Source organism: Alligator sinensis, unplaced genomic scaffold (genome assembly GCF_000455745.1).
Source record: "Alligator sinensis unplaced genomic scaffold, ASM45574v1 scaffold599_1, whole genome shotgun sequence".
In the NCBI taxonomy this organism is placed as follows: domain Eukaryota; kingdom Metazoa; phylum Chordata; order Crocodylia; family Alligatoridae; genus Alligator; species Alligator sinensis.
In genome coordinates, this window is record NW_005841968.1 from 1984811 (window position 1) to 2001546 (window position 16736).

Genomic DNA, 16736 nt, shown 5'->3' on the forward strand with positions numbered 1-16736 from the left:
CTGGGCCGGCTGCCAGTGGCTGCAGAATTGGCCTTTGTGTGGCACTACTGCCATGTGTGCCCCCTGCTCTGCAATCTGGACAGCTATCACCCAGAAGATGTTCCCAGTGTGGTGGCCTGCTTTGAACTGTCAAAGTATGTCCTCCTGGCCCCAATTAACCAGGAGGTCAGCCACCTCCAGCTGGGTCCAAGGTGCCAGCTCTGAGCAGGCTCTTCTACCTGAGTCCTGCCACTGGCCTCCCTAGCAGGAATTCTGGTGTTTCCTATTTGAAAACTGAAAAATCCCTGATAAAAAAAATCCCAAAGTTACTCTGTAAAATATCCGAAATCCGTGTTCTTCCATAATTAAAACAAAAGACCACTACATGTAGAGAGAGACTGAGAGATACCAATTAGTTGGGCAATGTTTTATTGATATATCTAGTGTTAAAGCAGTTTGGAAGCCTACCAGTGTCTCTATCATCATAATAAAATGAATTTTAAATACCTATGTTTTGCTGTTTGCCTTTGGTTTTCTTACCACAGAGCAGTTAGAGCTCCCTCTGACCCCTTCAGTAACCAGGAAGTGGGGATAGCTGCCCCTGCAGCCACAGATGAAATTATTAAGTGAATAATAATTCATTTATATGCAGGCCTCATCCTGTCTGGCAGCGAGGCATGCAGGGTGTGTGCTGGGGGGATGTGGGGGCCATGGGGTGTGTGGGCAGGTGTGGGTGTATTTTGGAGGGGCTGTGTGGGGGGGCTGCTCAGGAGGGGTGGGTCCCATGCCCCCAGCAGTGTCCCACCCGGCCCCATCCCCTGCTTGCACTCCCAGCCCCCCCACACAGCTGCCCCACCCTGGCCCCAGCCTCCAGAACTTTAAAAAAAAAAGCCTGACACTCACCGGCAGTAGCAGGGGCTGTGGGGCCTCGTGGCAGGGCCCCCCTGCACAGCAGAGGGGGGAAAGCAGGGCTCCCCGATCACTGCCCCAGCCCTGGGGGAGGCAGCAGGGGGCAATGGGCCCCGGCTGCCTGGCACCTGCACTGCCACTGGCCCATTGTGCGTGTGTGGCCGGGGTCGGCAGGGTGCTGCGCGGCTCCGTGCGCTGTCAGGCAGCTGGGGCTGCTGCAGCTGTGACCCGGGCCCTGTGCTGTGCAGGGGGGCTCTGCCACAAAGCCCCAGTGACCCTGACAGCAGCTGGTAGTATCCAATGAGTGCAGGGCTTTTTTTTTTTGCTTTTTTTTTTTTTTTTTTTTTTTTTAATTTGGGGGTGTTTTTTTTTTAATTGCTGGGATGCTGGGGCTAGGTGGGACAGCCATCGGGGGGCTTGGGTGGTAGGCAAGGGATGGGGCCGAGTGGAGCAGCCATCGGGGGAGCTGGCGAGGGATGGGGCTGTGGGCAGGGAATGGGGATGGGCAGGGCAGGGCAGAAATCCGGGGGCCTCAGGGAGAGGGTGGGGGATGGGGATGGGCGGGGAAGCAATCTGGGGAGCTCTCTGCAGAACTACAGCCTAGCCAGTCATTCCCCAGCCTCTATCTGGGCATGCAATTATTCCATCCCAAGTGGAGAACTCTGAACCTGTCCTTGCTGAATCTCGTCTAATTGATTGCAGACCATTTCTCCAATCTATCCAGGTCATTCTGGATCTGAACCCTACCCTCTGGAATATCTGCTACTCCACCCAATTTGGTGTCAGCTACAAATTTGTTAAGTGCGCACTTAATCCCATCATCCAAATCAATGAAGATATTAAACAATGTGGGATCCAGGACAGACCCAGGGGGAACTCCATCTTATACCTGCTCTCACCTAGATACTGAGTCACTGATGACTACCCATTGAGTATGATGGTGTAACCAGTTATATATCCACCTTGTAATTTCATTTAGTCTGCACTTCCAATGGAAATATGTTCTGACCTCCTAAAACCCTTATAAATGTAAAGAAGAGGTCTAACTTTTTTTCATTGCTTTGTAGGTATCACTATAGTACCTAGAGGCTGGAACAGAGATCAACCTCCCCATCGTGCTGAGCTTTATTCAAACAAAGTAATAGGCAGTTCCTGCTCCAAAGAGCAAAAAAGTTAAACAGACAAGACAGACAAGAAGGAGAGATACAAATGCATGGAGAAGTGAATTATTTTCTTCTAAGACACATAGTAGGTAAATGGCAGGCGTGGGTCTACAACCAGATCTTCTGACTTCCAGGTCAATGCTTAATCTACTGATCCACACTGCTTCTCTTTGCTGTGTCCAGTGCTGCAGCAATGAAGTTTGGTGCCTGGGGCAAAGCCTGCAGCAGCAGCCCACCCTTTCCCTGTGCACAAATCCAGGTGGCACATGCCCCCCGCCCCCAAGCTTGCCTGGGAGCCCACAGAGTGGCAGGAGCCACCCTTCCTCTGTCCCCGTGCCCCCACAAACAACTCATGGCTCTGTCCTGCGTCCCACCCTAGCTGGGCAGCGCCTGTTGGCACCCCTTCGCTTTCGTGCCTGGGACAGTCGCCCCGCTCGCCCCCCTGCCCCATGCTACGGCACTGGTTGTGTCTCAACAGCCTGGAACCCTCTCTTGTTTCACGGAGTTTCCAGTTCCTCTTTGTGAATTGTGGACACTACTGTTAACATACAAATAGTATACTCTTCATGCGTGCGCGCGCGCGCACACACACACACACATTAATAGTGTAACCATGTTTTGCAGCCACACTTCTCACAGAAATAGATAAAAATTAAAGTCACGAATTTTACTCTACTAAGCACTGACAGTAATTTACAAATACATACCGTCATCTCTGGTAGGCAACTGCTCAGAAACAGAGCCAGAAGAATCTTTCCTGGAGAGAGATCTCTTGGTTTTTCCCTGTCCAGTACGACTCCTCTGGCGTACCATGAATCCACCGATCCCTAACAAGAAAGCAAAACTTCAGCAGGCAGGAACAGATTACGGTTCCACATAAGATTAGAAACCAACAGATTTATTTATTTTCCTAAAAAGAAAAAGCCATTAGAAATTAAGACATTTTTTAGTTTTACAAATACAAGGACTTCCTAGTTTCATAGTTTCTAGGGTCGGAAGGGACCTAGGCAGATCATCTAGTCCGCCCCCCTGCCATGGCAGGAAAGAGTACTGGGGTCAAACGACCCCAGCAAGATGGTCATCTAACCTCCTCTTAAAAACCCCCAGGGTGGGAGCCTGCACCACCTCACTTGGAAGCTGGTTCCAGACCCTGGCCACCCTGACCGTGAAGTAGCGCCTCCTGATGTCCAACTTGAACCTTCCCTCCACCAGCTTGTGACCGCTATTCCTGGTCGGTGTCCCTTGATCATGCGAGTGGCCCTCCTCTGGACCCTCTCGATGCTGTCCACATCCCTCTTAAAGTGCGGCTCCCAGAACTGGACGCAGTACTCCAGCTGCGGCCTGACCAGTGCCGCATAGAGGGGGGGGATCACCTCCTTGGTCCTGCTTGAAATGCATCTGTGGATGCACGACAAGGTACAGTTGGCCTTCCTAGCTGCCTCCCCACACTGCCGAGCCATGTTCATCTTGGAGTCAATAATGACTCCAAGATCCTTTTCCACCTCCGTGCTGACAAGAGGGGAGTTCCCCAGCCTGTAGGTATGGTGCCGGTTGTTCCTCCCCAGGTGCATCACCTTGCACTTGTCTGTGTTGAACCCCATCCTGTTCTCCTCTGCCCATCCTTGTAACCTGTCAAGGTCCGACTGTAGCCTGTTGCTCCCTTCTATTGTGCCCACATCCCCCCACATCTTGGTGTCATCAGCAAATTTGAACAGGGTGCTTTGCACCCCCTCATCCAAATCACTGATGAAGATGTTGAACAGGGCGGGCCCGAGGACCGAGCCCTGCGGGACCCCACTGCCCATGTCCTTCCAGGCCGAGAAGGACCCATCCACTACCACCCTCTGGGTGCGGCTCTCTAGCCAGTTGGCGACCCATTGGACTGTGTGGGTGTCTACGCCACAGTCCCCCAGTTTCCTAATGAGAACGGGGTGAGAGACAGTGTCGAAAGCCTTCAGGAAGTCCAGGAAGACTATATCCACTGCTACCCCTGCATCCAATGATTTAGTGACCTGATCGTAGAAGGCCACCAGGTTGGTCTGACATGACCTGCCACTGATGAACCCGTGCTGGTTGCCCCTGAGCATGCATTTCCCTGCTGGTCCCTCCTGGATGTGTGCCAGAATAATTTTCTCAAACAGCTTGCCCAGGATCGAGGTAAGACTGACTGGCCTATAGTTTCCCGGGTCCTCCTTCCTCCCCTTTTTGAAGATGGGAACCATGCTGGCCCTCTTCCAGTCCTCCAGCACCTCTCCAGAGCACCACGAGTGCTCATAAAGCTGCGCTAGGGGACATGCAATGACCCCGGCCAGTTCCTTTAGAACTCTAGGGTGGAGATCATCTGGACCGGCTGACTTAAAAATGTCCAGCCCCTCCAGCAGAGGGGCTGGCTTCTTCAAAACAGAGGTACATTTTCTAAAAAACCAAGGCTATATGTAGTTTCTGTACCAATATAATTTGTTTGCTTGGGCTCTGATTTTTTTTTTTTAAATGATATGGGTAGAGCAGTATAGTGCTCTAGCACTGGCAAAATCATTTGGATAAATTGGTGGAAAGCACCCTTATAAATTATTTCCCTTTCCATATGGTTACACAGAAGCTATACCCATATAAGCATATTTGTATCCGTATAACTGTCCACACTATAAGCGCTGTGTCCCTTTAACTATGCTAGGACAGTTAGAAAGGTACAACTCTGAACCCTTCTAATTCAAATAAAGCCTAAGATAACTGACTGAGTTTCAAAAACTTCAGGACTTTTCAATGACTGCCATGTATAATTTTACCAAGGCATCTAACAACTAAGGACTTCTTATATCAATGAATATGCTTGTAGTTAGCAAAACATGTCAGGATTTTGGAAATATGACATAGCCACAGGAGTAGCAGCTAAAACCAAGAGGAACCAAAACAACAAAAAATTCCTAAGGAATCCCAAAGTATCCAGAGAAGTCTCCCATTATTATTCAGTAGGGAAAATTCAGAATCCCCATGCACAACAGCTGGACACCTTTATTAGGAGTTATATATGCTTTTATCTCAGAAATTGTTTTAACCATTATAACAATGCTTGACTGAATTCCCTAATGAGCACTTGTGATTACTAACTCTCTCAAAAATGAAAAGGAAATGATCAATCTAACAATTAAACTGACTAAAAATTCTGACTCAAATCCAGGCAGTTTGAAATTTAACCATATCATGTATTTGAGAAAACACCTAAGATACTTGCCCAAGCATTCTTAAAAAACAAAACAATTCATACATTTACTTCACTGAGCCGTATACACCAATAAAGCAGTATATATTTGTATATATGTTTGCATATACATGTTACAAGTATATTTAATTAGATAAACAACATGAATAATTTTATCAAATTAAATAAGTAAATAGTATGTAGCTGATCTGAATTATACACCGGTACGTAACAGCACCATAAAGGAAGGTTGGGTGCTATACTGCAAACCAGGAAAGCACAACTTGATAATAAGACTGCAAGGTATGTTTAACCAAAATAGAAAAAACATGGCATACTGTACAGTAAGGAAAGAACAGTCTGAAAAAGCGTTTCCTAAGTAGACTTTTTAATGCTCCTATCCTAAGCCAATGGAATATTTCTGTTGTAGGAAAACATAAATATAACAACCAAGTGACAGTCATCTACACTGTGTCCCCTACCAGGTCTGTATGGCTTTCTCTTTCTCTTCTTGATTCCATCAGCTCCTTCTGTCACCTTTGCATCATCATCCACAGTTTCCCGTTCTGGGCTGGAATCTGATTTTCCATCGCAGTCCATAAGATCACCTTCTGGAGAAAAGACAAGAAGTATAAACTGAACCAGAAAAGAGATGGATAAAAATGCTTGCACACATTCTATACGGTTATGATTTTCAAAAGCACCAAAAAGATATTTCATGCCTAATTTTCATTGTTTCTTTAAAAAAAACACTCTATCAATACACACAAAAGACCAGCATATGCACCTCCCAAAAGCCTGCTGATGATCTGGGAGGTAAAACAGCCCATCTACATGAATACAAGATTCCACATAACTCTGTTTAATTTAGATTCCTAGGTTGCTTCATCACTCTAGCACTTCAGTGCCTACCAAGGGATGAGTAGGCAACATGATTAACACGCATCACATATGGCCTTTTTCTGTAAAGAAAAGTTGTGGGTACACTGTTTTGTTTTGGTAAGGTTTTTTTTCTTCTTTTAATGTACAAACTGCTGTATTTTTGTTAGAAAAGGAGGAGGACAAAAGAATTAGAGGTACACCCATATATCGGTGCTGCATCAGGTCAGCACCAATAAAAGGAAAATTAACATTATCGGTTGTTGGCTTTTTTTGGCCCATGTAGCCGACATTGTCAACGATAAATACAATATGCTACATACATGCGGGCAGCTGCACACATGCACGTGGCCAGGAATGCAGCCAGGCAGCTTGGAGAGCAGCGCCCTGCAGGCAAGTCTGTGAAGGGGGAGGAGAATGGGGGAAGGGGCCAGATCGAGGCCCCCACGGTAAGGGAAGGAGTGCCCAGCTAGGGCAGTGAATGAGACGCAGGGCCAGGGCAGAAAGCGGGACAGAGCTGTGGGCAGTTTGTCCATGGAGTGAGGTGGACGGCTGCCCACCACGTCACACCTCCCCCCCCACACCCGGGAGAAGCATGGTGAGGCATGTGTGTGTCCCCCCCCCCAGATTTCTGTGCAAACTCAGCATGCCCCATGCCTGCCCCAGACTCACCTATCCAGGCTCAGCAGCAGCAGCCGGGCAAAAATTGTTGCTTGGCATGGGGGAAAAGTGGTCCCTCCTCCTGGCTGCTGCTGGACAGTTCTTGGTGCAGCCGCCCGGAGCCCACACCACGCCATGCCACGCCGGGCTGTCCTGTCGCTGTCACCACCAACCCTGGGCTATCCAGCGCAGCAGCGGTGACAGTACAGAGTAGCCACGGGGCAGCCCAGGCAGTGATGATGCAGGGCAGCCTGGTGTGGCCCAGGCCCCGGGTGGCTGCATCAAGAACTGCCCGGCAGCAGTGATGGGGAGGGAATGCTTTTCCCCCCACATTGAGCAACGGTTTCTGCCTGGGTGCCGCTGCTGCCACTGCTGAGCTTGGAAAGGCAAATCCAGAGCAGAAGCGGGGCACGCCAGGTTGGGGCTGCATGTGTGGGTCTCCGCTGGTACCGCAGGGCTGGGGCCAGTGGTGGTGGCAGCTGGAAGGAGCTGCTGCTGCCTGGGGTGCCGAGAAAGGGAGTCCAGCCGTGGAACCGCCCAGCCCCGCTGCGTGCCTAGGAAGCAGCAGGATGTAGCATGACCGGGCAGCACCTGGGCCAGGTGGGACCGAGCAACTTGCCACAGCCCGGTCAAACTTCCTCCGTGGGCTGGATCCAGCCCATGGTTTGTATTTTGCCCACCCCTGATTTAAAGAGTCGTCTCTAGAACACTTGTGTGCCAAATTTGTTTGGGTCCCAGAAAGACTCTATATGCAACAGCACATGGAGTTGCTAAACTACCCTACATTTTCTCTAGTTTCTTTTTGAAGTGTAGTTCTACAAATATTAACAAAAGACATGTGCTGTAACATGCCTAAGTTTCAAAAGCAAGCCTAGGTTTTTCAAAAGCAAGCCTAGATTTTTCAAAAGCAAGCCTACTAAGATTTTTAAAGGCATCTCAGTTGCTTAATGAAAGAATGAAGATGAAACGGTAAGAACTGAAAGCAAAACAAAGGTAGATCTTGCTGCTCCACACACATGCTGTGGCTATTATATTTTATATCTTTCTATCTTGTTATATTATCAAAAAGAGGATTGAGTGGAGGCTTGATTATGGTGCATAAGTACCTTTACAAGTAGAAAATACAGGGTATTAAAGGGTTCTTTATCCACTGGAAAAAAGACACCACAGGGACAAGCCAGATAACCTCAAATGGGAAACAGGCACAGACTGTAACACTGACGTTAGGAACAGATGTTGTGTTTGTCTCCGGAACAAGTTGTGCCTGTGTTTGTCCCAAAACAGAGAAGTCCCAGGACTGGTAGGTACAAGCATCGCCCTTCCAATCAAGGTTTAGCGAGTGGCTGAATGCACTGCCACTTTTCTGCCACTGGTTCAATAAAGCAATCCTGGGACAAATGTTCAGATGCACTGTTGTGATATCCTGGGACAAACTTCCAGCACTGCTCATCCCATGAACCTTTGTATGGTCTGTCCTGGGACAACACACAGACATCTGAATGACTGCATTTTGTCCCTGTACAAAATGGTTTCTTCCAGGGCAAATGTGAGGTCTGTTCATAGCCTGAGAGTGATTAACTACTGGAACAACCTATGAAGGGAAACGGTTGAGTCTGCATCTCCTTATGGTTGTACGTTAAAATGAGATGCCTGCTGGTGCTTTATACAAGTTGTTGCTCCATAAAATGTTAACAAGGTGAAATGTAAGGGCCTATGATAATATAGGAGGTCAGACAAGGGACTACTTCTGTCACCAGAAGTACTAGCATTCGACAGCAGCTGCCAAAGGGGAGCTTCCAGAGTGTATATGTGCTTGGGAAGGGCACAACTGTTCAAAAGTCCCAGTGGCCAGCTGAAGGAGCAGGCATATCTATGCACAGTGATGATTCTCAATTTTTTTAGACTCAAGGCACCCTGCACTGGACTCAATGCACCCCTCCATAGCTTAACGTGAATACAATGGCACCCAATTTAAAAAATAAATGTATATATTACAGTGCTGACCTCCTTGCAGCGGGACTGGACAGTAGGGCTGGAGGAATCAGCCAAGCAAGGACAAGCTTGAGCTTGTGCTCATCTGCTTAGCATTCCTGTCCTGCGCTGTCACCACCTCCAGATCCTGTCTGTTTTGCTTCTGGAAGCTGCTCCCCACTGGCCTGCGGCCTTATCCCATCCACCTGGCTGAGCACGCCCTGCCTCTGGGGTCCCTGCCTGCCTGGCACCTCCAGTGATGGGTGCGGGGTATATGGGCCAGGGTGCCCGGGCAGCAGGGCTGGGTCCATCACCAGTGACAATACTAGCAGCAGCTGGAAGGAGCTGCTGCTGCTACACTGCCCTCGTCCTGCTGCGTGTCCGGGGTGGAGGGACCGGCCACATGTACCACAGCCTGGGTAGGGCTAAGGGACATGCCACAGGCCAGATAAAATCCCTTGATGGACTGGATTTTGGCCACCCCTGTTCTAGGGTGATCTATCACCTTCATTGGCATCCACCATCATTAGTTCGAGATGCTTCCCTGGCTGTTCCATTTAATAGCTATCATCCATAAATCTGGCTAGTCCCTTTTTGAACCTGGGTATACAATCTATCTCTATAACCTCCTAGAGTAACAAGCTCCACAAGTTAACTATGCGCTGTATAAAAGAGGACTTTGTCTTGTTAGTTTTAAACCTGTCTCCTGTCATCTCCTAGCCTTAATCTTGTTGAATTGGAAAGGAGGCAAGAGAAAAGTGACCACTCCATTAACTTTAGAGATCTTAAACAAACACACAAAAACTCCACACATTTCTTCCAGCCAAGAGCAGACTACAATTAGGGATATTCCAGCAGAACACTTGCTTATATCAACAACTGAACATGGAAACTACACCAATGGTTAAGCCACTCTGCTATCTCAAGCACTCTCTATATCTACAAAAAGCTTCTTATGGCATTTAATCTGATTAACAACAAGGCAATGTTGTATAAACAGAAAGCACTTTAGACTATGATGAGGTGGTATGCCGACACACCACTTGTAACAGACACCTGTGTTACTTATCTCATGACTTTCACATTTGTGGGTTAGCGAGATTATATTCCACAATATATTAATCAGCATGCACAGTGGATTCTACATAAACTAGCACAGTTTGACCACACAATCCACACTTCCCAAGTTGCTGGCCTTAAATGAGGTGGTTTCCATATAAGAGGTATGACGCATGGAAAAAATGGCTAATAGGTCCATCTCCTTGAAATGGACAGATATGAACACTGACAAGGCAGGTTTTGTCTAATTAGTCCTTCTTTTAGCCAAACAGCACTGCGCTGAAACACAAACACAGACAAGGATACAATATATACATCTACTGAAACACACAAGTTCAAACAAGAAACATGGCACACATGGACCACTACCTCTACTGTCGTCCATCTCTCCATCCCTTGAGTGCTCCGATTGGATATCTGGTGGTGTCTGTAGCACAGCCACACTGTTCTGGTTTATAATCTTCAATTTAAGCTTTGGTTTTGTCCGTTTTCTTCTTGGTACTGTAACAGTTAGGCTCTGCAACTGAGACATCCCCAATTCCGTCAAACAGACTCCATCCTGGGTATATGTCTTCGGAGGGTCTAAAAAGTTAAAAGAAGAGTAACGGGAATGTAAAACATTAACCTATAAGGCATGGATAACTCTTTGTAAACAGGGCTTTAAAGAGTTAACCATAAGCATGTCAAAAGGTGAGAGATTCTAGTTTTAGAACTTGAGGAAATTGGTATAAATAATACAGAGGCACCTGACACTACCTTATAAATTACATCCTTTATAATTTAGTCTGATGTCAAACTCTGCAACAATGCACTATATTGTTACATGACATGGACAAACTGCAAACACTTATTAAAAAGAATTGTTTGTATTGAGACAGTTGACAATTTGTAACATAGCCAGATCTGTATTGGCTCTGTGACATACTTGCATAGACCATACTTTATACAGTTTTGGTCTCTGTTGCCTGTCAATCAATCTAGGTCCTTAGATGGCCCTCATCAGTGCAAAACATCACACAATTACTAAGTTTATCTTCCCAGTATTTCTTGTAAGGTGGGAAACATTACCTTCAGAGATCTGAAGAACAGACTAGATTCAGGTAAAGGCAGGAATTGGACCCAGATCTGCTGGTGGCCTCTCTTCTAAGCTGGGAGCAGACAATTGAGGTCTGCTGATAAGCACTTACTAACAGCCCCAGATCTCGGTGCGGACACAGGATCCTTGACTAACTCAATCAGAGCTCCATCAGTATACATGTTCAAACACTTATACAAATGATTCAAAGCCCAACAATGAAATAATGTTTCTGACCTCTGTAGCTAATAGGGCTCTGTGAAATTTTGACAGGTGCTTTGTTTTGAAGCTGGTTTGATGCGTTTCGAGCTCGAAACAGTGACAGCAAAATTGAAACGAAACAAAAGGCTTCAAAACAGCCTCAAAATGAAATGAGGGCATTCAAAACGTTTCGAGTTTCGAAGCTGGACTTGCTGGAGATAAACAGAAACAAAGGAGAGGGAGGGGGAAGAGGGGGGAAGAACTGATCTGATATTGACCTCTAACTCCCTGTTCGATTCCCCAGCTCTCTGATCGCTTTCCCCAGCTCTTCCCGGGGGGTGCTGGTCCCCGATCTGCGTGCAGGGTTTCAGCAGGCTGCAGCTGAAACTGCAGCAGCCGCTTGCTGAAACCCAGCGCGCAGATATGGGGGCCTGCGCCCCCCAGGAAGAGCTGGGGAATCGAACCGGGAGCTGGGGAACATTCATGTTCCAGCCGGCAGCAGCAGCCTGTTGTCATCCCATGTGCAGATCCAGGGGCCCGTGCCCCCCAGGAGGAGACTTGCTGCCAGCAAGTGATATGAGTTTTGCTTGGAACAGTTTGAGGTGCAGTTTCCCAGAAACCCCTGCACCTATATCCTTGAAATTGCCCTCAGAAGGGGCTACCATCCCTGCAATTTCCATCTGAATCAGGCTTAAAATGACAAAGTCATAGGCATTTTCATGATTCCCCATTATATCCTATGGGTGAAACGTCAAAACAGCAAAACAGCTTTGACGAAATGAAATGGAATAGTGCTTAGAAATTAAACGAAATGAAGAAACAAAACACTGTCCCTTCGAAACGGAAATCAAAATGAAATGGTGCCATTTTGCACAGCTCTAGTAGCCAATTTATTATTGGCTTGGTAATATGGTCTCTACAAATATTTATCTATTCCAAAATGTAGCCAACATTTACATAAGTTTTCTCAAGTAATATTACAGAGTATATGCACAACCCAGACATGTATATATAATCCTTTACAAACAAGCTTTAGTTTTATATATTATTTTATGCAACACATTAGATTATATCATTACATTTCTATATTATGAATCTATATTATTTTCTTGCTTGGTGAAGGGGGCTGGACCCGATGATCTTCCAACGTTCCCTTCCAGCCTTACAATCTATAAACTCTTTTGAAGACTAGAAAAAATTTAGAGCAAAAACACTTTTATACATGTCAATGAATACTGGATACAAAGAAGTTTTGACATGACCAAAGCCTCTAGTCAATACTGTATATAAATAATAATTACCTAAACCGTGTCAAGGTTGGAGCCACCTTGCGCTATGCAGTTTTGAAATGCAGGAACTTGGATCCCTGCCCTCAACAGCTTACAGGGTAAGGTCTGATTGTTCAGTCAGACAACCTTAAACATGTGAATAGGCCTACTGACTTAAATCAGGAGCACTTATTAATGGTAGTATTTATTGTTTACTCGTCAGCTTAAATTTAAGCAAGTGCTTACCTTTTTTGCATTATTGGCGACTCATTTGAGTTACTGGCAAAGTGGTTTTGAGAGACAGTAGAAGGGCAAAAAAAAGAAGGGCAAGGGAAACAGTAACCAGTACACTGCTGTACAGTAACTAAAGGTTATTAATGCTACAACCATGGTCAAATTATAGAGGAACAAATTTGATATTCACTACAGAATATTCTTTAAAATTATGCTAGATAATAAAAAAAATGCATTTAAAATGTTTACCTAGTTCTTTTGATTTTGAAACCATCTGAACTCCAACTGATGAGTCATAGCCATCTAAGGAAGGCACTGAAAGATAAAAGGAAATTAATTTCAGTCAATGTAGCTCATGTGTTAAGATAATAGAGAACTGATTCAGAGTGACATTGTCAGCTGTCAAACATTTTTGTTAAACTTTCTATTTTATATTGTTGACAACATTTGCTAGAATCTTAACAATAAAATGGTTACTTAGGTCGTATTTCCAACTTAACAGAAAAAATGGATACAAAACAACTCTGGTATATCTGAGGCCCTCAGATTTTGTAGGCCCCAATCTGGTACGAAGACTATGTCATTAGCTGACCATCTCCTAACTCCAAGGTGGTCAACCTGGGTGCCACATGTGGCAAAGGCAGCCTCGGTGTGAGGTACATGGCGGATCAGGGAGAGGACAAGCAGCACAAAGGCAGCTAGGGCAGGAAGCAGAAAGCGAAGCAACAACATCAGGCAGGGAGCACACGGAAAGAAGCAGCAGCAGAACAGTAGATCAGGCAGGGAGAAGAAGGCAGAGCAGCAGACTGGGCAGGGCAAGGGGATCAGAGTGACACTTGGGAAAGTACAGTGCTAATCTGCGGCACACTCAGTGGGTTCCAACTAATGCATCAAGTGCAAATACATTAAATGGATCTTTCTGATCACCAGGCAGTCTTCTGTTGTACTAGAGAAGACACCAGAGTTTGCCAACCTAACTGCAGAGAAGAAATCAGTCATCAGGGATTCCTCTCCTTTCAAAGGCTCCTCAGAGGGTCACTGGTTGCTCAACATCTCCAAGGATTCCCACCTGTGAGATCCCAGTGTATTTTATTTTGCCAGACTTCTTGTACAATATACATATAAAGCGACTGGGAGAAATTGAAGCTGTGGTGGTACAAATTCTAAGATGGGAGCTTGGATAAAAGTGAATAGGAAGAAGCTCAATCTGCAAATTAGGCTGGTGGCTTCAGAGAAGCGCACACAGAGAAGAACAGAGATGGTTTCTGCTTTGATCGCTGCCCCACTGTCAGCAATTTAGATCAGACCTGGTGAAGAACCACGCAGAGCTCTGGTGCTACATATGCACAGTTTACGGATACTATTTTGGTAAAGAAAAAGCTTTTTACACGTATTACACATTTGTGACCCTCCTCTCCAACTAGGTCCTCGGCAGCCGTTCAGGTTTCCATGACCTCCAGAGTTATTACAATCCTACAAGGCCATGCAAAAGGAACAGATGAAAGATAATGGAGCAGCCTCTTCTTGCTTAGGGATCTAAGCAGTACTTGAGAGACTGCTTCTTTTCCCATGCAGTATTACAAAACTTGAAGTCAGCTCACATGCTCTTATTAACAGAGTATAACCTAGCACTAAAAACAAAAAAGCTATTATTCAGTATGACAAGCAAAAACACGCAAAGCTGCCACATAAGTAGCTCCTTTGTTATTAATTTCTCAATGCAACACAGAATTGATGTGTAAGAAAAGAAAAAGAAAAGGATTTCCCCATCAAAAACAGAAAAGCAGACAAGCGAAAATTTGGTTTGAATAAACAGAAAGCATCCCCTAAAATCATCTCCATATTTTACACCTATATGATACAACATTAGTTTATATAGTATACCTTCCACAAACATAATCAAATTACACGGTATAAATTACAGAAAACGACTAGCTAAAGACTGTGTGAGATTAATCAGTCAAAAGGAAGACAGAAGAAATTAAAGAGGAGACAAGCACAAGGGGAAGGAAAGGAAAAGAAAAAGATAAATCTAAATATAAAATTCAGAAAGAGCTGCTGAAACGATGAGGTAGAGGTAAAACAGGAAACCTGTGCTTCCTACAGATACTGTAAGAACATATTTACTACTGCTTCAATTAGACTAGCTGAAAAGACAGAAAGGAGGCAGATGGTTGCGAGTGGTGTGGGAAGGGAAGCAGAGTAAGACCTCATCTCACTCTAGTTTGACTGGACAGCTTTTTGAAACTAAAAGGGCAATTCTGACCTGGATCCTAAAGGTAAATAGGAAATCAGAACAGTGGCTTAGAGTGAGATCATTTGATATTTATATTTGCTAAATGAGGCAATAGGCAGTGGAATTCAGTCCCAAGCTGGAGCATCGGGGATTTTGGAGATTTTGTAAGAGAGAGAGACAACAGTCAAACAGCTGATGGTGGCGGCAACGGTGAATGTGAAGTCAGGGCAGTGGCACAAACAAGCCACAATTTGAAGGTGACAATAAACAGACTGACTGATAAAGGGGATAAGAAGGGTTCAGATTACAGATTAAATTGGTGATAAGGAAAATGGATGTGGAAGATCTGAGCTAAGGAGAGAGATAAAGGTGGTCTCCAAGGATAGTCTCCTTGACAAGTGGGAATGCTGCTGTTTGAATTATTTCACTGAAGCAAACTCAACTTGCAAATTCATTTGCAGGGGGCAAAAACAAAGGGGCTGTCTAGGAAGGTGCACTTAAATATGGTGAAAGCTATGCAGAGTTAACAAGAAAGTGATAAAGGTTACAAGGATGAGAGAGTGAGAAGCCAGAAAAAGGTAGAACAAGTTGCAAAATTAGACTTGTAAGTCACCATAGAGAATAGCAGTCTCAGTTAGAGGTGAGCCATCATCACCGAGGACGGGGGGAAAATGATTTGAGACAGAAGATTCAACACGACAGGAAGGAAACAGACACAAAGTGATTCAAAGTGGTAGAAAGGTTCATAAAGACAAAGGTTGCAATGCAGTTAAGGAGAATAAGGGGGGAGAGGAACCACTATCACTATAAAGATACAAGTTCAGTTGTACAGATAAGAATGATGATGTCTGAATGAGAAGAAAGCAAAGGGGAACCTGGCAGTAAATATACAGGTACTACTGCCGAGTTAGACAGATGGCACAAGGCTACTTTTTAAGTATTTGCCAAAGAAAGGAGGACTATGGATTGGGCAACAGAGCATGCTTGTATGTCAAGGCAATTTGCTTGTTTCTAAGTAGGCTAGTTAGTGGCAAATTATAAATTTACAAGTGCCAAGCACATTATTAGAAATTCAAAAGTTAAAGTAAAAGGTTGCCATTCAATACTATGTCAGCTCTGTGTCCCATATACTGTAGTACACGCAGACTGTGACTGCAAATGAAAAAGTTCTAATGCAGCTTCATGTATAGTCTATAACTTACACAAGCATGCCAAGCGACTTACATGTTACATGCTGAGGTTGCATCAAAAATAAGTTTACATTAAAAACAAGTTTACATTAAACCTTTATCAGAGATTATAACTTTCAAAATATCAGTTGTTTTGAGAGACTAGGAGACAGAGTGTGTCTGACTATAACCTAGGGAGTAAGATAAATGACAGGTTTGTGACATATTTGTCTGGGGAGACTATCATTCTTTGGCTGTAGATATCTATACATACCCAAGAAGGAAAAATTATACATCCTTATTTCTGCTCAGAAAAAAATGACCTTGCAAGATTCTCCCTTTCGGGTCTCCTCCTGCTGCACCGAGCTAGAACAGAGCTGCCCTTGCCGAAAATGTGGGTTTTTTGCCTTTTGGAATAGAGGTAATGGAATCAATTGCCCAAAATCCACCCCGTCCTAATCCATCTTACATTAATATCTTCTATCCCCTCAGTTGCAGCTTTCCAATAACTTCCTAAATTGTAGGAGAAGAGCAAGCTGTCCAACAAACTAACCAAACAAGAAAAAAAAGTGTTTTGCAACACCTGAATATACTTGCTCTTCTTGCTGGTGGAAAGCAAATACATGCCATGCCAGAGCCCTAATTTGGGACGGAGATGTGTGATAAGTGAATGAGAATCCTGTGACAGCGCATCTCCAAAGACACAGAACTACAGTTATAACTAACTTTCCCTA

General features: G+C 45.1%; 1 protein-coding gene across 1 annotated transcript in view; it reads right to left on the reverse strand.

Moving 5' to 3' along the window:
• The window catches only part of KMT2C (lysine methyltransferase 2C), a 282429-nt gene that overhangs the window by 79830 nt on the left and 185863 nt on the right, over positions 1 to 16736 (reverse strand). The window contains 4 exon segments of the mRNA XM_025200451.1: positions 2759 to 2878; positions 5733 to 5861; positions 10186 to 10401; positions 12847 to 12912. Coding sequence (XP_025056236.1) covers positions 2759 to 2878; positions 5733 to 5861; positions 10186 to 10401; positions 12847 to 12912 — 531 coding nt within the window.